At 38.3% G+C, this 27,326-nt stretch overlaps 1 protein-coding gene and 1 pseudogene across 6 annotated transcripts in view; both read right to left on the minus strand.

Moving 5' to 3' along the window:
- The window catches only part of AKAIN1 (A-kinase anchor inhibitor 1), a 97,049-nt gene that overhangs the window by 66,521 nt on the left and 3,202 nt on the right, over positions 1-27,326 (minus strand). For 2 of the 6 annotated variants that reach the window (XR_013165272.1, XR_013165270.1), the window contains exons 1-2: positions 18,529-20,095; positions 9,783-9,877 (exon numbers count right to left, since the gene is read on the minus strand). Coding sequence is in view for 2 of the 6 variants with exons in the window: in XM_077135905.1 (XP_076992020.1) it covers positions 21,673-21,724 (52 nt within the window). In the remaining 4 variants the exon portion in view is untranslated. Of the gene's footprint in view, positions 1-9,782; positions 9,878-18,528; positions 20,096-21,672; positions 21,810-27,326 lie in introns of those variants that run through there. The other 4 variants (XR_013165271.1, XM_077135903.1, XM_077135905.1 and 1 more) reach the window with 4 other exon arrangements.
- LOC143662445 (transforming acidic coiled-coil-containing protein 3 pseudogene) lies at positions 22,350-24,197 on the minus strand (annotated as a pseudogene).

Below are 27,326 nucleotides of genomic sequence, written 5' to 3' on the forward strand. Positions count from 1 at the left end.
GCCTCATTCTGGAATTCAGCATTATAAGCCCATTATTCTAAAACTCAAAGCCACATTCTACAATATCATATTTACCAGTAATAAATAAGATATTTTAATCTATGTCTGCCTGATTCCCTTGCCTTATTCCTTAATTCATTTAAAACGTAAATTGTATTAGACCTCCTTGAAACCCTATATCTTGGAACACGAATTCAGATACAGATGTTTGCAAGAACATTTTCAACTCCAAAAAGAAATCCATAATTTAAACCCCTCTCACTTGGAAGCCAAGATGGGGAGAGAATTCTACAGACTCATGGAATATAGTAGTGGAAATAAAATAAAGATCATCTATTCACATCTTCTTGATAAGTAAACTGAAACCCAGAGAGAGAAACCTAAATAGAGGTAGAACCAGAACTATGGCTCAGGTCTGTTGACTCCTACCCAGTACAGTGAGAAATTTATCTCTGAGGAAGACCTTAATCTAACTCAAGTTCACTGTCCTGGAAGAACAAAATATTAGACTGTCTTCCAGAGTGTTTTTCCCTGAACTATCCCTACCATTTCCCCACATGCATGTGTTGACTCATTATACAGTAAAAACAAACAAAAAAAAGCAGCAGATATTTGGCCACTTAAGAATAATGCTACCATTAAATACTTATCCCTCTGTGATTTCTGTTAGGCTAGCTCCCCTCTGTCATCCCATGAAGTAACTGACCCTTAGCAAACATTCCAAGAAACTCTCCCTTCCCCATAACTTCCAGGAAGCCCCTTGCAAAATCAAACCTGCCCCCCTCATGCAGCAGTTTCATGACTGTCCTTGCATCCACTCTCCAGCAGTTACAGCCCCAGCAGCTACAAGCTTGTAATAAGTCCAAGCATAGTCTACCAATTTCTTGCTCCCAAGCTAGACAATGAAAATCCACCTCCCTTTCCCTACCCCTGCCATCCATCTTATATAAGCTGGACATCTTCTCCTGCTCAGGGCTATCGTTGTCTTAAGCATCAACCCACCTGTGCTCAGCCTCACACTAGAGCTCTTTTAATGGAGTTTTGGTCTCTTCTCCTCCCTCCAGGTCGAGAAACCTATCAATTTCTGTACTCAAAGAAAGAGATAATTAAATCTTGTGACTACCTACGTAGTAAAGAAATGTCTACCAATGATTTATGATGACCTGAAAAGAGGTTTTTCATGAAAAACCTGAAAAGAACATTGTTTCTTTATTCAGTGACTTTCTTACATCTCCCAGACACCTCCCTCACTCTCAGATGATCTTGTCCCTACTTTCTTAAGAAATCCAAGGCCTCTGATAGCAAAGCCCTTTCCTTCCCAAATCCAATCCTCCCAAACCCATCAATATATACATATTCTTTCAGTTACAGTAGGAGAGGTATCCCTTCACCTATCTAATGCCAATGTTTCCATCTGCCCTCAGATCCAGTACCCTCCTACCTTCTCAATAAAACACCACGATCATTAATCTCTTTCCTCTCTTATTTATTCAGCTGGCCTCTTTCATCTGGATCCTTTCCATCAACATTTAAACAAACTCTTCCAAGCAAAAAACAGAAAATTCTCTCTCCCAATACCACACCCACTTCCAGCTATAACAATATACAGGTCTAGATTAGATCTTTCAGAAGACCTACATATTGAGATTTCCTTTCCCATATGTAACCCAAACATTACAATTACTGGCAGACAGTCTAATAAAATTATGAGTTTTGAAGATGACTCCTTTAGTTTCTCATTTTTGGACTGTTAAATACTAAATTCTTTAAAAAAATGAAACAATGTTTTTGTTTTATTTTGTTTTGTCTGGGTGTTGCTGCTTTGTTAGGGCCTTAGGCACATACTTGATCTGTTAAATGGGTAATCCAGATTTTGACCTTTCTCTCTTAGAGTCAAAACCAAAATTGCTGACTTTTCTATAACTTTCTGTTTTCATTTCTCCTCCCACTATTTCATCAATTTGGCTTCTGCCCTCAATACTCCACCAAAAGGGCTATCCTTAAAATAGGGATAATTTTCAGTCCTTATCTTATTTCTTAATACACTTAACTCCATTCACCAGCCTTTTTCCCTTTTTGGACCACTCTTTTTCTTAGTTTTTGTGACACTTTCTTGTTTTCTGCTTCTCTGGCTTCTTCTCAATCCTATTTTCAGATTGTGTTTCTTGTACCAGCCTTTAAAAGGTGGAGAACCTAAGGGCTGTTCCTAGATCCTCTTCTGTTTTCACTTTACATACTTTCTCTAGGCAATCTCATCCAGTCCTAAATTTCAATTATCATGTATTTTTAGAGGAGCAATTCAATTTATCATTCAAACCAGAACACTTGCAAGGTCAAAGCTGGGGGAGGCCTATTAGCAATTATGTTCAGACTGTTCGAGGCCAACATGAATATATGGTCACCCTATCTATATGCCAATGAGTCCCAAATTTATTTAGCCAGTGGAGACCTCTTCTCTGAATTCCAGACTCATAAATCTAGCTACCTACTTAGTATGTGTACTTGAATTAATAAATTCACTCATTCAACAAATATTGAGACCTATTATGGGTCAAGTATTGTTCTAAGAACTAATGATGCAGCAGTGAACAAAACAGACAAAACTCGTGTCCTCATAGAGCTTATATATTCCAGTTGGGGGGAGAGCAACAAAAACATAAAAACATGTATTTTTCAGAAATTTACTTTGGAACATGTTAATTTTGAGACACCTATTTGACATCCAAATGGAGGTCTCAAGTGGACATCTATACTTATGAGTCTAGAGTTCAGGGACCAGTCCATGGTAGAGACAACAGCTGAGTAGTCTTCAGTTCTATATATAGCACTTTTGGTATCACTCAGGAAGTAAGTCAGAGAAGAGGACCAAGAACTTAAATCTGAGTTCTTAATATTTAGAAGTCAGGGAAATATGGAGGAACCAGCAAAGGAGACTGAAAAGAGCATCCAGAGAAGGTAGAGTAAAAACAGATTAGTGTTATGCTTGAAAACCAAGACAAGGAAGAGTTTCAAAGGGGAAACAGTGATTGCCTATGTCAAATGCTGCCAATAGGTCAAACAAGGTGAGAACTGAAAAATGGCATGGATGTCACAGTGCCCTAGATACATTCAGGATGAGTAAAGTGATGGATCCGAAAGTCTCATTGAATTGGTACCAGAAAGAATTGGAAGAGATAAAAAAAAAAGGGGGGGGGGATAATGAATACAAACAACTCTTTTGAGGAGTTTCAGTGCGAAGGGAAAGAAGAAAAGGGGTATTAGCCAGAGAGAAAAGTGAGTTCAAGAGAAGATTTCGGTGGAGAAGAGTGACGATGCAGGAAAGAGGAGAAAAGCTGGTGAGTACAGCCCTCAAGTAATTCCACACTAAGACGAAATGAGATTACAAGTGAAGAGGCTAGCTTTTGTTAGGAGCAAGGTTAGTTAATCTATAGTAATAAAGGAAAAGGCAAAATACATAGATATAGATATTGGCAGGTGAGCAGATGTGGTAGTGGTAGTTTGTAGAAGTTCTCTTCTAATTGCTTCTTTTTTTTTCCAAAGTAATACAATGCAAGCTCATAAGCTTAGAGTAGGACTGGGAAAAAATAATTCGAGGTGAGATTTGTAGAAATCAATGATCGAGGAGAATTGGAGAGTGACTACTACTGAAAGCCACTGCAATTTCCAAGCAGTATTATGGGCCCATTGGAGGTTAGTGATCATGTAAAATGAGCCCATTCAGCATGATTTTTTGTGTGTATGTGTTCGTTTGTTTGTTTGTTCAGTGTGAAGGCAGACAAGGATCAGGTCGATATTTGAATTTAAGGAGGACTTTGTGTTTCCAAGAAGACAGAATGAAGCAAGAAAAGGCCAAGGGAGCCAAGGACGTGCGTACGGACATACTTATTATGATGTTATGGAGAGAATATAAGTCAAATAAAGCAAGCAATGAGATCACAAGAAGAGATGCAGTGAAGTGGTGAGGGATTAATGGATTATAGGTGCTGATGGAAAAAGCAATGTTGGTCTGGGGTATGAGAGAACTGAGCTGAAAACTAGTGGTAAGAGGGTATGGTTGGCATTAGACTAAAAAGGGGCACAATTACTGGTAATGACAAGCTGAACATATCCAAGAAGAAACTATGATCCTCTTCCAATGCTCCCTATCTCATTAAATAAAAACCAAGCTTTTCCTTTACTATAACCAATTCATGACAACTTGTCCATTTGATCTCCTATAGAAATCCCAAAGCCATCCACTTCTCTCTATTCCCCCTGATACTCTGATAATCCAAGTCACAGTCATCCCTTGCTTGGACAATTGCAATAGCCTGTTAACTGGTCTCCACACATCTACTTCAACCAGTCCTCACAGAAGCCAGAATGATTTTTTTCAAAGCAAATAATTTATCACACATCCCCTCCCAATTTAATTAAAATTTCAGTGGGTTCAGCACCTAAATTTTCTGTAGCACAAAATAAGATTGAACCTATCTGAATAGATCATTTAAACAATCCAAACACAAGGAGGCCAGAATAAGAATGAGAACCCTTAATCCTGTGTAGCTTAATGTAATGCCTAGATATATTCCTGAGTATGTTAAGCAGATAATCAAAAGTATTGGCAAAGCCCCTTGAGGGATGGGAGAAATATTATGGAACTGTTACACTTTACCACCAAGGAAACCACGGATACTGTGCCAAACATTAGGAATACCCAAATCAATAGGCCAAGCCCTTGATCTTGAGGCTTGCTCTTCTGAAGCTTATGTATGTAGCAGAGAAGCTTAGCCTACCTAGAGGTATGCCTAAGATTCACCTTCTATTGCTCAGATGTGGCCTTTCTCTCTCTAAACCCAACTCTGCAAGTGAAATAAATGCCCTCCCCACTATGTGGGACATGACATCCAGGGGTGAAAGTCTCCCCTGGCGGTGTGAGAGATGACTCCCAGGGATGAGTCTGGCTCTGACACCATGGGACCAACAATGCCATCCTAACCAAAAAGGGGGGAAAGAAGTCTAACAAATAAGGTATCAGTGGCTGAGAGAGTTCAAATAGAGTCGAGAGGCTACATTGGAGGTCACAAGTTTGCTTAAGGAAGCTTCAGTTAGACATTGCTACCTATCATAACTTGTCAAACCCCAACCAAAACCATTCAAGCCAGTCCTAAAGAACACTTTTCTACAAAGTTTCCATGCACTAGGGTAACCTTCCACCTACAACCTCCAGATGTCCCGAAACCTAGAGGGCCAGCCTCTCCAGGACATCAGCTAGATCCATCTTCCTACCCGATATTACTGACAGTCCCTTCCAACATGATAAAGTTAGAATGGGCATAGCCCAAATACCCCTAAAGAGTGGGAGAAAGATCAAAGGTGATGGTGGAGTTATATAGAGAAGGTAGGGTTAAACAAATGAGTATGTGTGCTGAATCATTATATTGGTATTTCTTTTAGTCTCCAATATTTTCGAGCAGCTAGAAATAAAAACCTAAAACTGTGAAATCGTAACCATATCAAACACTGAAATCTGACCTACAACTAATTGTTGTGATGCCCTTTGAAACTTATTGCTTTTTGTATACACATTATTTTTCACAAAAGAAAAAAAAGTCTATTGTGATGATAAAAAAAATATTTATTCCTTCTAGCCTCCAATGTTCTGAAGCAGCTAAAAGGAAAAATCTGAGATGATGGTATGGTAGTCCATGAAAAACTCTAAGATCTGTCCTGTAACTACTTGTTGAAGAGTGCTTTGAAAAGTATTGCTTTTTCCTTCCTTTGCTTTGTATATATGTTATGTTATACAATAAAAAAAAAGTTAAAAAAATAATTTCATTGGCTTTCTATTGCTCTTACACAAAATTTGTAGCCTGGTCTACAAGGCTGTACACTATTTAGCGCCCCTGCCTGTTTTTCCAGCCTTATCTTGCACTCCTGCTCACTCTCTGTGCCCTAGACATACTGGTCCATTATATCACATTTGCTTTTACAGGGACTTAGCCTACTGCCTTTGTCAAAATCAACCATATCCTCCCTTCTGCTCGGTTAATGCTTTCATGTCCTTCAGGTTTCAACTTAAGCACCCTTTCCACAAGTACCTCCTCTCAGACTCTATAGAATAAGTTGGGATCTCTTGTCATATGCTTTCTTAATGCTAACAATCTTTCAGTATGCTTGCCCCAGTTTGTTTTAAAGTGTGGATCATGAGCCTCATGCTATAGCAGCAGCATGTCTGTTTTCACTCATCTGTGTGTCCCTAGTGCCTAGGACAATACTGGCACTCATAAATAGTGTTTTCATAAATAAATGATGTCATTTCCATGTGTATATCTAACCCTTTCTTTCCTCAGAACCATCTTGCTGTATCTTAAGCCAATCATCCTCACTTTTTGAGCTCATGTGTTCTAAGATTCATTTTAATTAATCAAGCAACAATTTTTAAAAATCTGTAGCATGCAGCAGGCACAGGGAATTCATAAATTAGTAGGCATGATCTTCATATTTAATTTATATATAATTCAATATGACAGTTATGTACACTAAAAACTACAATCAATTTTTCCAATGCATATTGAGTGCTTATTAAGGGCCAAGATTTCTAGGCCCTAGCAGTGAACAAGACCTTGTAGAGCTAATACTCTAGTGAAAAATCTGTTATATATTATTTTCAACGTATGAAGCAACACTGACGGTAGGAAGTAGGGACTACAGAAAAAAGCCTCACAGAAGCATCAGTGAATAGATATTTACCAGGCAGAGAATGAGATATGGCACCAGAAGTTGAAGGCCTCTGTACCTTACTACAGAGTTTTGAATTTATAGTGAGGCTACTGAGGCATGTTTAAGCAACAGAGTGATAATTAAGCATTAGAGTGATAAATTATTTGGGCATTATAGAAGATCAAGGTTGGGAAAATAAAGAATGGATTATAGTTACTACAGTCAAGAGGGTCATTTTGAATACTGTTCTTTTGCAGAAGAAACCATTAGGATCAGGACTAGGATAGTGGCAGTAAAAAAACAGAAAGGGGGATATAGATTTGAGAAACAGGATTTATTTATAGAATTTAATAGCTAAGAAAGAAGGAAAACTCAAAGATGAAGGGGTTTTTAATTTGAATGGGAAAAGAAGTTATGGAAGATACTACTACATCCAGCTAACCCAATTCTTCTTACTTCTTAGCACACAGACAGCTTACATATCCCATCAACCCTGCAGTTAGGTGCCACTGACTGATTACTAAAAGAATGTGAGTAGAAATGAAGAGCATGACTTCCAGTCTTGATTCACAAAAATTTCTCCCATTCTATCTTCCATTCTCTTCCTCTATCATCTTTATTTTATCCTTACCACCTAAAATACCAAAACTCATTTAAATATGCTATAAATATTTGAAACCTACAACTGGCTTTTGAGGAATTCTCTGGCACAGTATTTTATTCATTCGATGCCCTAAAAAAATCTATAAAGACTGGTGGATACAGTTGGAAATCAGCGATGCTGACAAGCTATCAAAAAGAGCCATTACCTTAGTATGGAACCCATATCAAAGCACATTCCACGAGACAGAAGAACTGTCCCCCAAGGATATCAGCAAGAAAAATGTACCCATTTAAAAATGCTATCTCAGTCTTATAGGTTATCCATGTATCAATTCCCTGCAGTTTGTGAGTCTCACAAGTCTTTTTAATGTGACATCAAGGAATATCTTGCTTCTTGATTACAATTTGAGTCACTGTAAATGATCCCTCTAAGAAACTAAGCAACTGATAAAGGGTACATCCTGAACAACAACAAAAACATTTATTTTATAGTTGCTCCATTCTTTGTCATATTGCTTTTAGCAGATTCAAATATATAATGATAATTCCTCAGCGATAGGGGCCTGGTTATTTGCCTAAAAGAAGAAGCTATTTTGAAATCATCCTGATCTAACTTGTTTTCTAAAAGAATTGGGTCAAATAAAAAACAGTATCCAGATGATTTCTCAGAAATGCCTGCCTTTATTAGACCATCCTTATATTTATATAAATGATCATAAAATTTGATCAAATTCCTATATATTCCTCTTCTATTCATTTATAAATATTTATAAAGGATTCCCAACCAAAAAAAAATTTTTATAATACATAACATACCATTTAAGTGCCAGGACCATGAGTTTTTGTATTTTTAAGTTTTACCACCACTTCAAGATGTTATTAAGGGCTTAACAGAAAATTCACTGAACGAAAATATACAACTGCCTTGGACAGTGACAGGATATAGTAGAGAATGTTAAATTTATTAAAAGAGATATATCCTACCGAAACTTATGGGATGCAGTGAAAGCAGTGCCCTAAGGGAAACTGACAGCAGGAAACATCTACATTAAAAAAGAGAAAGGTCTCAAGTCAATAACCTAACTTTATACTCCTTAAGGAATTAGAAAAAGAACAAATTAAACCCAAAATGGCATAAGAAATAATAAAGATTAGCATGAAGATAAACAAAATAGTGACTAGAAAACAATTAAGAGTATCAACAACCAAAAGTTGGTGCTATTACACAACAAATGACAAACATGATTTTATAAAACAAAATTATAAACTTTAGCTAGACTGACAAAGAGAAAAACAGCACATGCAAATAATTAAAATCAGAAATGAAAGTGGGGGCATCACTACCAACCTAAAGGGAATCAAGAAGAAACAGGAAATATGGAAAGACCTACTTCAAGTAAAGAGATTAAAAAAACCTCCCCAAAAAAGTAAAAGCCCAGGCCCAGATGGCTTCATTGGCAAATTCTACTAAAAATTCCAAGAAGAATTAACACCAATCCTTCTCAAATCTTCCAAAAACAGACAACAACAATAAAACAGAGAAGGATGGAATACTTCCTAATTCATTCTATGAAGCCAGTACTATCCTGAAACTAAAGCCAAACAAAGACACCATAAGAAAAGAAAACTACAGACTAAATTCCTTATGACTATAGATGCCAAAATCCTCAACAATATACTAGCAAACTGAATCCAGCAGAGTATTAAAGGATTATACCCCAAGTGGGATTAGTTCTGGGAATTAGTTTTGGTTCAACCTTCAAAAACTAATCATATATCTTGTTTTTAGAATGAAGAAAATAAACCCAAATGATTATCTCAATTGATGCAGAAAAAGCACTTGGCAAAATTCAATACGCTTTCATGATAAAAACACTCAATAACCAGGATTAGAAGGGAATTTCTTCAACCTGATTACGGGCATATATGAAAAAATGTACAGCTAATGTCATATTCAATGGTAAAAGACTGAAAATTTTCACTCAAAGACTGAAAGCAAGGCAAGGGTGCCTGCTTTTGCCACTTCTATTCAACAATATACTAGACATTTTAGCCAGCAAAATTAGGCAAGAAAAAGAAATAAAAGACATTTAAATTGGAAACGAAGAAGCAAATTATCTCTATGTACAGATGATATGATCCTATATATAAAAAATACCCAAAAATTCACAAAAAACTACTCAAGCCAATAAGTGAATTTAGCAAAGTTGCAGTGTACAAAATTAACATGCAAAAATTCAGTTGTGTATCTAGACACCAGCAATGACTAATCTGAAAAGAATATTAAGGAAACAATTCCATTCACAGTAACATCCAAGAAAATAAAATACCTGGAGATAAATTTAACAAAGGAGTGAAAGATACCAAAAACTATAAACCATCACTAAAAGAAATTAAAAACAATCCAAATAATGGAGAGACATCCCATTTTTATGGACTGGAACATTAAATATTTTTAAGATGGCAATACTACCTACCCAAAAAGATCTATCAAATAATGCACTCTCCATCAAAATTCCAACAGCACTTTTTTCAGAAATAGCAAAGCCAATCTTCAAATTCACTGAAAGACCTGCATAAGCAAAACAAAAGAAAAACAATGTTGGAGGACTCATATTTTCCAATTTCAAAACTTAACTACAATATTACAGTAATCAAAAAAGTGTGGTACTGGCATAAGGACAGACAGACATTTAGACAAATGGAATAGAATTGAAAGCCCAGAAACAAACCCACTCATTTATGGCCTATTGATTTTCAACAAGGGTACGAATATTAATGGAGAAAAATAGTCTCTTCAATAAATGGTGCTGGGAAAACTGGGTATTCACATGCAAAAGAATGAAACTGGACCCCCGCCTTGCACCATATTAAAAAAAAAATTAGCTCAAAATTGATCAATGACCTCAATATAACAGATAGAACCAAAAACTCCAGATGAAGACATGGAATAAATCTTTTGTGACCCTGGATTTTGCTAGTGGATTCCTAAACACAACAACAAAAGCACAAGCAACAAAAGAAAATAAAACAAATAAATTAGAGCATTAAAATCAAAAACCTTTCTGCATCAAAGGACAATACCAAAAAAGTGAAAAGACAACTTACAGAATGAGAGAAAACATTTGCAAGTCATATATCCAGAAAGGGTCTAGTATCCAGAATATATAAAGAACAAGTTTTATAAAGAAAAGTTTTTGTTGTAACTCAACAACAAAAAAGGCAAAACAACTCAATTTAAAAATGGGCAAAATATCTGAATGGATATTCCTCCAAAGAAATTGATCAAGAAGCCCGTGTAGAGGTGATTAACATCTTTAGTCATTAGGAAATGCAAATCCAAACCACAATGAGGTACCAATACACATTCGCTAGAATGGCTATAAAAAAAAAGAAAAATAACAGTACAGATGAAGATAAGAGAAACTGAAACACTCAAGCATTGCTTATGGGAATGTGACATTGTATAGCTGCTGTGGAAAAGTTTGGCAGTTCCTCAAAAAGTTGAACAGAACTACCATATAACCCAACAATTCTATTCCCAGGCATATTCCCAAAAGAACTGAAAACAGGTATTCAAACAAGTACACATGCATGCATGTTCATAGCACTATTCACAATAGTCAAAATGTGGAACAGCCCAAATGTCCATTAACAGGTGAATGGATAAATAAATTGTGGTATATACATACAGCGGAATATTAGTCATAAAAAAGGGATGAAGTCTTGGAATATTCTACAGCACGGATGAACCTTAAAACCATTATGCTAAGTGAAAGAAGCCAGACACAACAGGTCACTTATAGTATGATTTCATTTATATAATATGCACAAAGTAAGTAAATCCATTGAGACAACACAGATTGATGATTAATATGGGCAGTAAAGAAGGGAAAATGGGGAGCAAATGCTTAACAGTGTATAGCGTTTTCTTCTGGAGTAACAAAAATGTTTTGGAACTAGCTATAGGTAGTGGTTGAATATTGTGAACGTACTAAATGACTTTGATTTACTCACTTTAAAATGGTTTTGTTATAAGAATTTCACCTTGTTCTAGTTTTCTAGCTGCCAGAATGCAACACACCAGAAATGGATTGGCTTTTAATAAAAGGGGGTTTATTTTGTTAGTTCTTCAGAGGAAAGGCAGCTAACTTTCCACGGAGGTTCTTTCTTACGTGGGAAGGCACAGGATGGTCTCTGCTGGCCTTCTCTCCAGGCCTCTGGGTTCTGACAACTTTCCCCAGGGTGATTTCTTTCTGCACCTCCAAAGACCTGGGCTGAGCTGCGAGTGCTGAGATGAGGAATGCTGAGCTGTTTGGCTGTGCTATGTTGTGCTTTCTCATTTAAGCACCAGCCAATTAAGTCAAACATCATTCATAGCAGCAGGCACACCTCCTAACCGAATGCAGATGTAAATCAGCAACAGATGAGGTTCACCTACCATTGGCTCATGTCCACAGCAACAGAACTAGGTGCCTTCACCTGGCCAAGTTGACAACTGAATCTAAATACTACACACCTCAATGAAAAAAATGCGCACACACGACACAAAAGATATAGTCTTGAAATAAAATCCCTTATGTACATTATTAGTTCCCAGAAGGATTATTCAAATGCTAAATTCCTGACATTTTAGAATATCTCCTCAGGGAGACTTTAAAATAAGGTAATAAGGTTAACATTTTTTAGCCTTTCTTATCTATCAAGTACCATGTTAAAAGTTTTGTATACATTATCTCCTTTATTATGGTTAATCTCAATTTAATTGAGATTCTTAATTATGGAGAAGTTAAACTGCTCAAAGCCACACAAGCAAGATGTGAATTGACTTCAGATGAGCATTTAACATTAACTATGTTTTAGTTTAGTGAAAAAGTTAAAGAAACATTAATTCAAAAATTAAGTAAGTGCTGGTTAAATTTTGTGTTTATCAAAGTGTGGTACAGATTAAGAACTCAGTGGATAGATTTTGTATTTGATGATACAAAATATTTTTAAACATATATGGATAAACATTTTAATAGTTAGGTAGCTACCTTAAATTGTATTAACTAAGTATGTTAGATATCGAAAACATAATGCCACATAAAACTATTTGGAACAGGGGGGGCCATGGTGGCTCAGCACGCAAGAACGCTTGCCTGTTGTGCCAGAGGACCCGGGTTCGCTTTCTGGTGCCTGCCCATGTATTAAAAATAAAAAAAAATAAAAAATAAAAAAGCTATTTGGAACAAAGCAATAAAGTAAGTAAATAAGCTAAAAAGGAAATTGAGTTAAGTAAAATATTAAAAATAATATTGGGCTTCCGGCGGGCGGCTGAGGCGGACAGGTCTGTTCTAGTTTGCTAGCTGCTGGAATGCAATATACCAGAAATGGAATGGCTTTTAAAAAGGGGAATTTAGACTTCCGGAGAAGATGGCGGCTTAGTAAGACACGCGGGTCTTAGTTCCTCCTCCAGAAAAGCAACTAAAGAAACAGAAACAATACGAAACAGCTCCCGGAGCCACGACAGAGACCAAAAAGACAGCGTACCCATTCTGGAACGGCTAAACGGGCAGGGAGAATCCGCTGCGGTGAGATACCCGAGGGGCGTGTGTTTTCCCGGCCGGGGCAGCTGGCGACTGGGGTCCCCTCCACACACGTGGCTCCCCGGTCTGACTGGGAATGTTGGATAGCGGGGCCCTCCCGCCACGCTTGGCGTCTCGGGCCAGCTGGGCAATTTGGACCGGCACTCCCCCAAGCCGCGGCGGCCGGCGAACACCCTCCACGCACGGGTTCCCGGGCCGACTGCGAGATTCGGATTGGCAAGTTAAAGGAGCCACAGCATCTTTTACTGGTGGGCCCAGCAGACAGACGAGCACCACGAGCGCCACCTACTGGGCAGGAAAAGAAAAACAGAGCCCAGAGATTTCACAGAAAAACCTTTCAACCAGCCGGGCCCCACACCCAGGGAAATCTGATCAAATGCCCAGACACCAGCAGAAAATAATGGATGACGCTCGGAAAACTGAAGATATGGCCCAGTCAAAGGAACAAACCAATAGTTCAAATGAGATACAGGAGCTGAGACAACTAATGCTGAATATACGAACAGAAATGGAAAAACTCTTCAAAAACCAAATCAATAAATTGAGGGAGGACATGAAGAAGACATGGGCTGAACAAAAAGAAGAAATAGAAAATCTGAAAAAACAAATCACAGAACTTATGGGAGTGAAGGACAAAGAAGAAAAAATGGAAAAAACAATGGATACCTACAATGGTAGATCTAAAGAGACAGAAGCTACAATTAGTGAACTGGAGGATGGAACATCTGAATTCCAAAAAGAAACAGAAACTATAGAGAAAAGAATGGAAAAACTTGAGCAGGGGATCAGGGAACTGAATGACAATATGAAGCGCACAAATATATGTGTTGTGGGTGTCCCAGAAGGAGAAGAGAAAGGAAAAGGAGGAGAAAAACTAATGGAAGAAATTATCACTGAAAATTTCCCAACTCTTATGAAAGACCTAAATATACAGATCCAAGAAGTGCAGCGCACCCCAAAGAGAATAGACCCAAATAGGCGTTCTCCAAGACACTTACTAGTTAGAATGTCAGAGGTCAAAGAGAAAGAGAGGATCTTGAAAGCAGCAAGAGAAAAACAATCCATCACATACAAGGGAAACCCAATAAGACTGTGTAGATTTCTCAGCAGAAACCATGGAAGCTAGAAGACAGTGGGATGATATATTTAAATTACTAAAAGAGAAAAACTGCCAACCAAGACTACTATATCCAGCAAAATTGTCCTTCAAAAATGAAGGAGAAATTAAAACATTTATAGACAAAAAGTCACTGAGAGAATTTGTGACCAAGAGACCAGCTCTGCAAGAAATACTAAAGGGAGCACTAGAGTCAGATACGAAAAGACAGAAGAGAGAGGTATGGAGTAAAGTGTAGAAAGAAGGAAAATCAGATATGATATATATAATACAAAAGCCAAAATGGTAGAGGAAAATATTATCCAAACAGTAATAACACTAAAAGTTAATGGACTGAATTTCCCAATCAAAAGACATAGAATGGCAGAATGGATTACGACCCAGCAATACCACTGCTAGGTATCTACTCAAAGGACTTAAGGGCAAAGACACAGACGGACATTTGCACACCAGTGTTTATAGCAGCATTATCTACAATTGCAAAGAGATGGAAAGAGCCAAAATGTCCATCAACAGACGAGTGGCTAAACAAACTGTGGCGTATACCTATGATGGAATATTATGCAGCTTTAAGACAGACTAAACTTATGAAGCATGTAATAACATGGATGGACCTAGAGAACATTATGCTGAGTGAGTCTAGCCAAAAACTAAAGGACAAATACTGTATGGTCCCACTGATGTGAACCGACATTCGAGAATCAGCTTGGAATATATCATTGGTAACAGAGACCAGCAGGAGTTAGAAACAGGGTAAGATAATGGGTAATTGGAGCTGAAGGGATACCGACTGTGCAACAGGACTAGATACAAAAACTCAAAAATGGACAGCACAATAATACCTAAGTGTAATGTAACTAGGTTGGAACACTGAATGAAGCTGCACCTGAAATATGTTTTTTTGTTTGTTTGTTTGTGTGCTTGTATCTTTTGTTTTTGTTTTTTTCTTTTTCCTTTTTATATATATATATTTTTTTATTAGTATTATTATCTTAATTCTCTTCTCTATATTAACATTCTATATCTTTTTCTGCTGTTTTGCTAGTTCTTTTCCTAAATCGATGCAAATGTACTAAGAAATGATGATCATACATCTATGTGATGATACTAAGAATTACTGAGTGCATGTGTAGAATGGAATGATTTCTAAATGTTGTGTTAATTTCTTTTCTTTTTTTTGATTAATAAAAAAAATAATATTGGATAAAATTTATTGAGCATTTACTATTTGCTAGGCACTGTCCTAGGGGCTTTAAAGGTATTACTGCATACATTCATTTATTTAATCAATTAAGAAATAACAATATAAGCAGTACTTGCATGTCAAAAATTATTAAGGTGCTATTCATCTCAGTCAGTAAAGTGTGGAAAACACTGGGATAATAGAAAGAAATAGCTTTTGGAATCAGGTATACCCAAATTAAATTCTGGGTTCTACCATATAATTGTGACATGGGCCAGGAAACTAGGGATTGTTGAATGTTATCACTTGTATATCCTAAAGGCTTAGAGTAGAATTTGTTCTCATATGAACTCATGATAGTAAATTTACTAAACACACAAAGAAGCAAGCCATTATGAGTGAGGGCCATCAGAAACAATAAACAAATTCAGACTTCCAAGCAGTATGAATTACCAGATACAGAATATAAATGACCATAAACGAAAAGTTTAACAGTATACAAAGATGTAATAAAAAATTGGCAAGAAATGGGGTTAGCAAAACAGCCAGACCGTTTTTAAAAAGAACCAAACTTATAGATATGAAAAATATAATTTCTGAAATTAAGAACTCAATGGATAAACAGTAAATTTAAAGTCACTGGAAAGTGAAATGTAAGATAGATCAAAGAATTTACCCATAAGCAGCAAAAAGAGACAAGGATATAGCTACTATGGCAGGTTAAGAAGAAGAGAGGTAGAACAAGATCTAATATACTGTGACTATGAGTCCCACCAGAAAAAAAAGAAAGAATGAAAGAGGAGCAATATTTGAAGGCAGGTATGATGGCTGAGAAGTTTTCAGAACCAAAGTCATGAATCCACAGATACAGGAAAAACAAAATGTTAAGCAAGTTAAATAGAAAGAAACCCTCTCCTAGACAACTTGAAGCGAAACCTCAGCCCCAAGTCAAAGAGAATATCTTAAAAGAAGCCAGAGGGGAAAGACAACTGGACCAACAGGAATTCAATAAGTTGGTTCTAAAATGTACACAGAAGAGCAAACACCTGATAATAGCCAAGACACTCCTGAAGGAGACAAATAAGACAGAAGAGGACCTCTCCTACGAGATATAAAAATTTATTACAGAGCTCTATAAATTAAGATAGCCTGGTATTTGCAGAAATACAAATAAATAAATGGTACAGAACATAAAGCTCAGAAGTGGATCCACACATACATAGAAACTTGATATATGGAAAAGATGGCATAGCAAACCAGTGAGGAAAGGAGAAATTATTTAATAAATATTTTGGAACAAATGATCAGTCATAAAGAAAAAAATAATTGGATCCCTATGTTACAAAATTCAATTCCAAATGGAGTAAAGACTAAAATTGGAAAGGCAAAACTTTAAAACTTAGAAAAAAATGTAGGAGAATATTTTTCTAACCTAGAGGTTGGAAGTAGCCACTTTTAAAAGACATTAAAAAAAAGTTACTCGGGCGGGCCGCGGTGGCTCAGCGGGCAAGAGTGCTTGCCTGCTATGCCGGAGGACCCCGGTTCGATTCCCGGCCCCAGCCCATGTAAAAAACAAACAAACAAACAAAAACTAATAAAATGATCTCTTTAAAAAAAAAAAAAAAAAAAAGTTACTCGTAAAAAAAGGACACTAAATTACAAGAATAACTTCATCAAGACAAATTTCATTAAAAAAACTCACAAAAGACACAAAAATAAAGAAGGCAAACCACAACCTTGGAGTACATATTTCCAACCCATAGAACAGACAAAAATTTCATTCCCAGGGTATATAAAAAATTATTAAAAATTGATAAGAAAAACCAATTCCCCCAAAGTGGGTAAATACATGAACCAGAACAGGAAACACATACAATACACATACGAAAAGATGCTCAGTGACATTAATAATCAAAAAAATGAAAATCAAAACCAACTAAAGATTATTTTAATTTAAGAGGTTGAAAATACCAAGTGTTGCTGAAAATGTAAATTGGTAAAGTTTGACACATGCTCTGTAATCTAGCAATTCCACTCCCAAATACATGTGCTAGAGAAGCTCTTAACAGGTGCACCAGGAGATAAGCACAAGATTAATATCATCGTTTATGATATCAAAAAGCTGGAGACAATCCAAATGGCCATTACCAGGAAAATAGGTATATAAATTATGATACATTCACAGTGGTGTATTACACATCAATGAAAAGAAATGAACTAATGCTACATGACACAACTTGGAGGAATCTCAGAAACAAATTTGAAGCTAAGCCGTCACAGAAATCTAATATAGTTTGATACTTTTCTTAACCTCAGAAATAAGCAAAACTAAACATATATACACAACTGTACGTTTTAAGCACATAGATGCATGTATGTGTGCGCGCACATGCGCATTTGTGTGTGTGTGTATCTAAACTGTATCTTTTTTAAAGCCAGAGAATGATGAATACAAATTTCAACATAGTGGACAACTCTGGAAAGATGGGTAAGGGAGCACACAATAAATTCAACAATCTAGGTCTTAAATCTGGGTCAGGACTGTTTTATTATGATGCATCATTAAATATATACATTACCTACTTAATGGTACCTATTACATATTTGACAAAATAATACATGTGGCTATTATTAACGGACACATTCTGAGCATTTTTGTGTACTGGCCCTGTCTCATATTTCGGTTCACAAATTTTATATTTCACATCGAGGACAAAGAATTCATTTTGGCTTTAAAACTATAAGTGACATTTTGATACTATCTGTAGCTCCAGATAAATTCCCTGAACTATATGGTCTCAGTGAATAGCTTTCCATTTTTAGACAACTGAATATAATGACATGTTATCCTTTTCCTCAGCAAGGAAAATAATTTCAAATTATACAGGGATGTTAAAACATTACATGTTTTTTTCAGATTAAGCCTGAGATCTGAAACGTAGTCCGGTTAAGTGCTGCTTGTATGTTTCCTGGTTGCCAAGATTCCTTTCTGGCAACTAACGTCAAAAATTTAAAGCATTTCCTTTAAGAATTTCTTTCGTTTTAATAAATTGTTCTCCTGAATTATAAAATTTAGTCATTTCGAAAATCCAGAAACTATACAGCAAATTTGTTCCCATAATCCACCACCTCCAAATACCTTTTGGTGTATGCTTTTTTTTTCTTTTCCATGGCACATATCTGTTCAAATAATTTGATACTGAAATGCATGTCGTTTTGTATTTTGCTTTGGAAGTGTTCTAACACAATTTATGGCCTGCAGCATCACCATAAAAAAAAAAACTTTGCACACCGTAGCAAAATAAAAACAATTAAAAGCCAGAATCAAAACCTACCACATCCACGTAAATGAAGAAAGAAAACTTCTGGCTGAGAGCATTGGGTCTTATCATGAAAAAGTCAAAAAAGTATGCTCTTTAAAGCAAATGTTATTACCAGTCAAAAAATGTTCTTCGAATCTCTTGGACCCTGAGTTACACAAATCAATACGCCCGCTGGAAATTCTGCACCGACCGTTCCACCTGGGCTGGTTCGGGCACGCAAGGGTTCCCCTGAGTGCGCCTCAAGCGTGGAACGCGGGGACGAAGGCCTGGAGGCCCATGGGCCTGACAGTGGTCCTTGGAAGAGCCTGTCCACTCTGCGAACAGTTAAGGATTGCTGGTCGCGGTTGCGCACAAAGTCGAACACTTCTTTTCCATCACACCGAGCGTGGCGGAGCAAGGAGGCGGTCAGCCCCATCACAGGAGAGGGGTCCCGCTCTCACCGGGACCTGGACGCGGGGCCCCAACTGGGCCTGAAGACGAGCATGCTCCCTTCACGTCTCTGGGCCCTGCCAACCACCCCTTCCAAGGCCGGGCGCTCGGGAAGCCTGCTCCCACTGCTCCACTGGCTTAGGGGCCTGACGAAGTTTTACATCCTCTAAGTGATAGTCTTTTTCCTCAGAAAAAGAGTAGCGTCGACTTCACGGAGTCGGTCGGGCCGCTGAGAGGATACACGGCGCCCAGCACCTCCGAGGCAGGTCGTGGACGGTAGCCGTCCGCCCTGGGTTTATAGCGGAGTCCTTAGCTGGAGGCGTGGAGGGCTACGCTGGAATTGTCTCTTCCTAGCTGTTAGGCCTTGGGAAGTATGAGGGAAGGACCGGGAATATGGAACCCGCGCAAAGTGCAAGCCGGTTAAACGGCATCCGAGGTCCACGGCCTGACCTCACGCGAGGCTATAAAGTTGACTTCTCCTTTAAGCCCCGCGGAGGGGGCTACCGGAAGTCATTCATACACCCGCGAAGCCAGATCCTTCCGCGGACGCGGGGGCCGGTTCAGAGACGTCCTCGCTCTGCTTTCCGCTTGCCATTGCCACCGCCGGCCTCCGGCCCTTTAGCACCCACTCCTCCGACCACCTATCCGCCGGCGCTTGGGCCGCGGAGTCGCTCCTGAGCCGACACGCACTTCCGGCGACGTTTCGGCTGGGACGGGCCCGGTGGTCGAGCGCAGCGCTGGGCGTCTGTGGCCTGGACGCGCTGGCGTCTTCAGGCGGGACCTTTCGAACCAGAACCAAGTCCTGCGCAGGGAGAGCCACGAGCTCGCGGAGAGACCCGGCGTCTGCTGTGCGAGAAAACCAACCTGTTGGCCCAGGTGCGACCGCCCACCTGTCCCGGGGCTTTTCCTGGGACGATAAACGGCGAGTCCTCCCGGTTTCCCGAGTTTTTGATTCAAGCGGCGTCTTACGCGAAGTTCTTCGAGGCTGCATTCTCGACGATACCCTAAAGGTGGCTTTTTTTTTTTTTTAATCAGCTGCCTCACTGGGGCGGCAGAGGAGTGGATCGTTTCCTTCTTCGAGAGAAGTAACTGCCCCATCCTGGGTCATTATGAGGTTTCGTGGATGCGTTGAAGCGGGCGTCTGACAGGAACTGGGTAGAGAACAGCCGGGCCAGGCCCCGCCTGCTTTGCAGACCCCTGCAGCCGGGTGCACTCTCCACTCTCTAGGTCCTACTTGCCTTTGTTTCACAAACAGCTTTCCATTTCCCAGCTTCGGGCCCCGACCCTTGCTTGGAAGTTGGCTTCATCCTGTTTTTGCCAACCCCAGGCGCCTTTGCATTCTGCCCCATAACCCAACGACTAGCGGGAGAACTTAGAGATCGCATAGACCACCTGTAATCACGTCCTCCCCTCCACCGCGCCTGTCTTTGAAAATCAGGAGCACCTTGGACACTGATTGGTACAGCTCACGCCCTGAGACGACTTCCAGGGTTAGTGTGCCTGACAGCCAAGTTTCCACCACCCCCACCAGCTGTTTTACACATATTATCGTTTCTGTTCTGAAGCCATAGCAGTTTCACAGATTATACCTTTTGACCAGAGAAATCCAGGCACTGGACACTACCTGGATAAAGTATTTCCTTTTGAAATAGCATTATATATTATACACTACTATATGCCTAGTACTGTACTTTGTGTACATAAATAAGGCAAAATGTATGTTCTTGAGAACAAAATTATATTATGAGAAAAAAAACCTAAGTGCATATTCTGATGTCTAGTAGAGTGCTTTTTTTGTGTAAAGAATGGTGATTTTGGTTCTTGTTTTATGGCCTTTTTTACTTTTCACCCCACAGTTTTAATTTTTTTTTAATTGTGTTGAAAAAGATATGCAGGTGAGAAGACCGAAAGCCAAATTTAAGCAGTTTTGATGTTTGGTGCTGAATTTAACGAAGATGGTGTGTTTAACGTTGCGTGTAACTCATGGCAGGAAAAAAGAAATGAATCAATAATGACCATAGTCTATGTAGTCTTTGAGCTACAGCCACGTGATTCCTTTGTGCTTAATGGCTTAGCTCCTTCACTTCAGGAATATCACTACGTTTTTGGACCTCTGTTTTCTTTTCTGTTGTTGAAGACGTTACTAGATCACTAAAGTTTAGTTCAAAATTCTGTGATTCTGACTTATGGATCAAAGCTGGGATGGTTAAAGGAGTATCTGGGCCTTCTTTAAGCATGTAGTTTCTTGAAACCCTGAGAAGGAAAATACACAACTGCTTGTCCCAAAATGTTCCATGGTCTTTGTCATTCTGATGGTCATTCTGGAAGTCTAACTGAAATATCTTTTTTTTTTTTTTTTTTAAGCACGATGATCACTCAGTTTATTCAGGACAGCATATTTATATACACAGTCTAAAGTTATGTTGTATTTTTTTTTTTGCATCCACATCAAAGGATCAACCGATAACCCTGTTATCAGGCTCCCTCTATCTGCCACATCCAACTGACTTTTATTTTAAGCTTATAATCCACTAAAATCTACTTTTTTTCAAAATTGACTGCTGTTTAGTTAAATCTTCCATATTCCACACCTATACTTTTTTTAGACCGAAGTGTAAGATTTACATTTATCTGTAATAAATTTTGCTTCCTCGTATTTACCTATTGTTCCAGCCCATAGATAGTCTTTGTATATTGTAAATCCAGTGAATATTTTAACCCTCTCACCTGTACATTTGATATACCACCAGCTGCTTTCATCCACATAATGAAATATCATCTTGAATTTCTATTTAGACATCTTCCACCAAGAAAAACTCACCAGTGTCTCTTTCATGGGCAGTATGTACCTGAAGACATTGTAAAAAACACTTTTCTTCAGGATGTGATTAAAGACAAGTTATAGCAATTATCACTGCCAGTTAGTATTACAAAGGTACCTAAGGACACTGGGTCCTGTATCATGTCATCTTATGTATCACACTTTTGTAGTGCATATTCTAACGAAATAAGTTGACTCATGGTCCTATTAGCTGATTATTTCAAGGCAAGATTTTTCTTACAGTAAAAAAGTCTATAGAATATCAGCACCTCCCCATAAAAAAAGTGTTTCAATAAACCTCACAAGAGTTTACATTTGACAGAATACAAAAACTAATGACAGATTAGCGTTGACATTTAATAAGGCAAATTTGAGCTTGATAACTTGTAACACTCAAAAGTTGAAATATCTCATACTCAATTTTCTATAGTGATCTCATTTTTTTGAGGCTTACTTAGTTCTCTCCCAAAAGAAAAAAATAAGAGGGAAGAAAGTGCATGAGACTGCTTGAGGAGAGGGAAAAGGTCATTGGTTGTTGACTTCATTGTCAGATTTTCCACCTCTAACCTCCAACATCAGGCTATCACAGATTCTGTTCATTTCCTTTAGTATTTTTCTTAATGGTCTTCTCCAGCAAGTGGATCTGTACCTCCTCCTTCCTCAGGTCTGGAAGACTAGTGCTTCCACTCGCGCCTTCCTGCAGACCTGGGCAATATTCTCGTTGGCCAAATAGAGTTTCTCTTCTGTAATGGCCTTCAGTGCTTGTTATCTCTGGCCTTCATTTTCAATTCTTAATGTGTAATACTCAACACACTTCTTCAGTGATTCATCATACTTGTGATAACCTTCAGTTACCTCCTTCTGTTTCTCAGATCTCTTGAGAAGGTCAGAAAGATCTGTCCAAGGACTTCAGGGCTATGGTAAGTTGATCTTTTTTCTGTCTTAACCTGGATTTTGGCTTCAGCAAACTCCTATTTCTGTGCCTCCTCCATCGCGTCTGGTATGCTTCTTAAAACATCCATGATTTTTGCCATCTCCAGGCATTTCTCACAGAACTCCTCGTTCTTGCTCTTCAATTCCAGGTTCTCCACTTGGATTGTTTTTACTGCAGTGTCTAGGTCCTCCTGGCTGTACTGCAGCACATCCACCTTGGGGCCAGTGGGCACAGCTCGGCCCAAATGTCTCAGAATACATAGGGGAGGGTCTGTATCTGAAGCCCTTAAGAAAAAAAATTCCACCACTTCTGCTCAGGCAGACTTCCTGAGGAAGGTTTGCATCAAGAATGCTGTTTGGGACATTCGAGAATAAATGTGGAATATGTCATTGGTAACAGAGTCCAGCAGGAGGTAGAAACAGGGTAAGATAATGGGCAATTGGAGCTGAAGGGATACAGACTGTGCAACAGGACTAGATACAAAAACTCAAAAATAGACAGCACAATAATACCGAATTGTAAAGTAATCATGTTAAAACACTGAATGAAGCTGCATCTGAGCTATAGGTTTTTGTTTTGTTTTGTTTTGATTTTACTATTATTACTTTTATTTTTTTCTCTATATTAACATTCTATATCTTTTTCGGTTGTGTTGCTAGTTCTTCTAAACCGATGCAAATGTATTAAGAAACGATGATCATGCATCTATGTGATGATGTTAAGAATTACTGATTGCATATGTAGAATGGTACGATTTCTAAATGTTGGGTTAATTTCTTTTTTTTCCGTTAATTAAAAAAAAAAAAGAGAGAAGGGGTAATTGGAGCTGAAGGGATACAAACTGTGCAACAGGACTGGATATAAAAACTCAGAAATGGACAGCACAATACTACCTAATTGTAATGCAATTATGTTAAAACATTGAATGAAGCTGCATGTGAGGTATAGGTTTTTTTTTCTCTCTATTATCGTTTTAATTCTTATTCTGTTGTCTTTTTATTTCTTTTTCTAAATGATGCAAATGTACTAAGAAACGAATATGCAACTATGTGATGATATTAAGAATTACTGATTGTACATGTAGAATGGAATGATTTCTAAATGTTTTGTTAATTTTTTTTAAGTAATTAAAAAAAAATTAAAAAAAAAAAAAAGAATGCTGTTTGTCTCAGTGACCATGGGAGCCAGTTTATTAGGACTGTCTTTCAGGATTGAGTCAAATTTGAGGTATAAGAAGTCTCTTCTCAAAGCTGACTCCTTTAACAACGAAGTTCTAAACTTCTCTAATCAGCCTTGGCCAGAGTGTTAGAATTTCAGCTGGCTCTCTGAAACTCTCCTTTTTCAGCTTCATGGCTGGCTCTGACCCCTGCTGAGAAGTGGGGAGCATCAGTTCACTGGGCCAGGCAGTGGGCTTACTGTCCATACTGCTCACATAAACTCATGTGCCTTAGAATTCACTGTTCCTGTCTCACCTTCTGCCTTCAGTCTCTTCTGCATGTTCTTTTAATATGTCGTCAGGTGATTGTAATTTGCATCCAAAGTTGAGGAGCACTGATACAGGATAGATTTGGTCCCCAGTAGAAAGTCAGATAAACTTAAGGAGGGGTTCATGTAAGGAAATTCCACAGTTGTCTAGTGTTCTAGTTTGCTAGCTGCCGGAATGCAATATACCAGAAACAGAATGGCTTTTAAAAAGAGGAATTTAATAAGTTGCCAGTTTACAGTTTTAAGGCCTAGGAAATGTCCCAATTAAAACAAGTCTATAGAAGTATCCAATCTAAGGCATCCAGGGAAAGATATCTTGGTTCAAGAAGGCCAATGAAGTTCAGGATTTCTCTCTAAAGTGGAAGAACACATGACAAACACAGAGTTTCTCTCTCATCTGGAAAGGCGCATTATGAACACGGTCAGGGTTCCTCTCTCATCTGGAAGGGCACGTGGTGAACACAACATCATCCGCCAGCTTCTTCTCCTGGCTTCCTGTTTCATGAAGCTCCCCAGGAGGCATTTTCCTTCTTCATCAACAAAGATCGCTGGCTGGTGGACTCTGCTTCTCGTGGCTATGCCGTTCTGCTCTGCTCTCTCCGAATCTCTTATTCTCCAAAATGTTTCCTCTTTTATAGGACTCCAGTAAACCAATCAAGACCCACCCAAATGGGTGAAGACATGTCACCACATAATCCAGTTTAACAACCACTCTTGGTTGAATCACACCATCCAGGCAGATGATCTGATTACAGTTTCAAACATACAGTATTGAATAGGGATTATTCTGCCTTTATGAAAGGGATTTTGATTAAAACATGGCTATTTTAGGGGACATACATCCTTTCAGACCTGCACATCTAATTTCTCCTGTGTTTGGCTTTTATGGCTTTATTTAATTTGGATGTCTTGTGATTTGCCAGATAATCAGGCAACTCTTCATATATTAGAGTATACCCTCTGGAGCCAAATAAATTCAGTTTTTTAAAATAATACTTTTGCTTCTGTTCTCTGTTATGCAAGTCATTACCATTGGACTATCTTGGCTAAAGAAATGTCCATCTAACATCTTTATATCAGATATGTTCATTTCTTGCCAATTAATTGAAGGTAATGTGAAAAACTGCAGATAACTATAAATTTAAGTACAATAAAATCTTTCCTCTTCCCCAAATCCTTTTCACATGGCCTGCTGTCTCCACAATGATTCTTAAACATCAGCATCACCTGGGTAGCTCATTACAGCAGCTGACTGGGTCCCAGAATCCTCTGATTTCATAGGTCTGAGTTGGGGTCTGTGCCGGTCTGAATCTGTGGTGGACCCCAGAAAAGCCATGCCCTTTGATCCTCATTCAGTATTGCTGGGTGGGAGCATTTTGACTGTTTCCTGAAGATGTGACCCCCCCAATTGTGGGTGGTAACTTTTGATTAGATGATTCCCATGGAGGTGCGTCTCCACCCACTGGAGGTGGAGTTGCTTGCTGGAATCCTTTAAAAGAGGAAACATTTTGGAGAAAGTCCGTTTTTTGTTAGAGCCACGTGAAAGCCAGCAGATGCTGCTATGTTCGCCATGTGCCCTTCCAGCTGAGGGAGAAACGTTGAACGTCATCAGCCTTCTGGAACCTAAGTATCTTTCCCTGATGCCTTAAATTGGACATTTCTATAGAATTGTTTTGATTGGAACATTTTCTTGGCCTTAGAACTGTAAACTAGCAACTTATTAAATTCCCATTTTTAAAAGCCATTCTGTTTCTGGTATATTGCACTCTGGCAGCTAGAAAACTAGAACAGGGTCTGAAAATTTGCACGACTAACTAAAGTTCCTAGGCCATGCTGATACTGTTGATGTAAGGGAAAATATAAGAAACCAGAATAAAAAGGAAATTCTCCATGGTGCAAAGAAAAGAAAAAAAGATCCCATCCCCACCCCCACTCCCTTGAATTTGAGTATTTACTTTAGAAAATTTTTCATTTTAAGTTCTTACTCTGCCTCTTTGACATGAATATAAATCTTGAGAGAGAAATAATTTTCTTCCTAAGTTTATAACCCAGGAATGTCTCTTCAAGAACCTGGGAGCCATCTCTTCGAGATGGATAGCATCCCTTTCTCCCACTTCCTTGGAGGATAAGGTGCCTAACTTTAGCTGGTGCTTGGCTCCAAAGTACTCTTATCATAAAGATGAGAAATGGATGTTTCCTTTGGATAAAGGAATTAGGAAATATAAATGGTAACCCAGTTACCAAGTGAATTTAGGATGAACTATGTATGACAAATGGTGTTGTCAAGTTCCCTTAAACTTGAGGACTGGTTATTGTTTATCTTGAGAATGTGTATGTGATGGGTTGCTTTTGCATGGTTATATTAAAAGGGTAAGATTTCTTTCTGTCTTTGCAACCTCTTTAGCAGATTGCCTGTGCTGCACATCACATTCTGGTTTAATGCTTATTCAGTAATTAATCCAATAATCTTTCTCTTCTACCTTTGTGAACAAGTTTTCTGGTTTGAAGGATATTTTCTTTGTTTTAAATTATATTTCCCAGTATTAATCAGGACCACATTTTTAGAAATCCTGCCAAACATGAGCAGGGTTTCTCAATGGAGAACTATGTATTTCTCTCTAGAATTTTATCTTGTTGACTTCAGCCTAACCTTATAACTGGTGAAAGTCTTTTTGAATCTTTGAATTGTGATTCTATCATCCTACCCACTTTAGATCATCTACAAAAATGATGAATTTGTCTACTGTGGCATTTTCAAAATCATTAGTAAATTCAGAAAAGAGCCAGTGAAACTCCCTGTAACATGCAATGCATACACTATTAGTCATCAGACAGTTACTTATCACGTACTGCGCTAGATACTAAAGGCACAAGACAGTACTAACTCTCAAGTGGTCTACAACTGGAAGACAAAGAAATGAGCAGGCCATATAATGCAGGAAGCAGTAGAAAGGAGGGAAGAATGTGCTTTAGTAGCACACGGGAGCATACCTGGCCAAAATCCTGGAGGGTCAGTCATGGCTTCCTGGAGAACTACAAAGCTGAAATCCGAATGATGAGTAGGAATGAGGGGAACAGAAGTATAACATTGGTCCAGGAAAAAGCCTAGAAGTATGAAAATAGGATGCATTTAGGAAACTG

This window comes from Tamandua tetradactyla, chromosome 18 (genome assembly GCF_023851605.1).
Source record: "Tamandua tetradactyla isolate mTamTet1 chromosome 18, mTamTet1.pri, whole genome shotgun sequence".
NCBI lineage: Eukaryota > Metazoa > Chordata > Mammalia > Pilosa > Myrmecophagidae > Tamandua > Tamandua tetradactyla.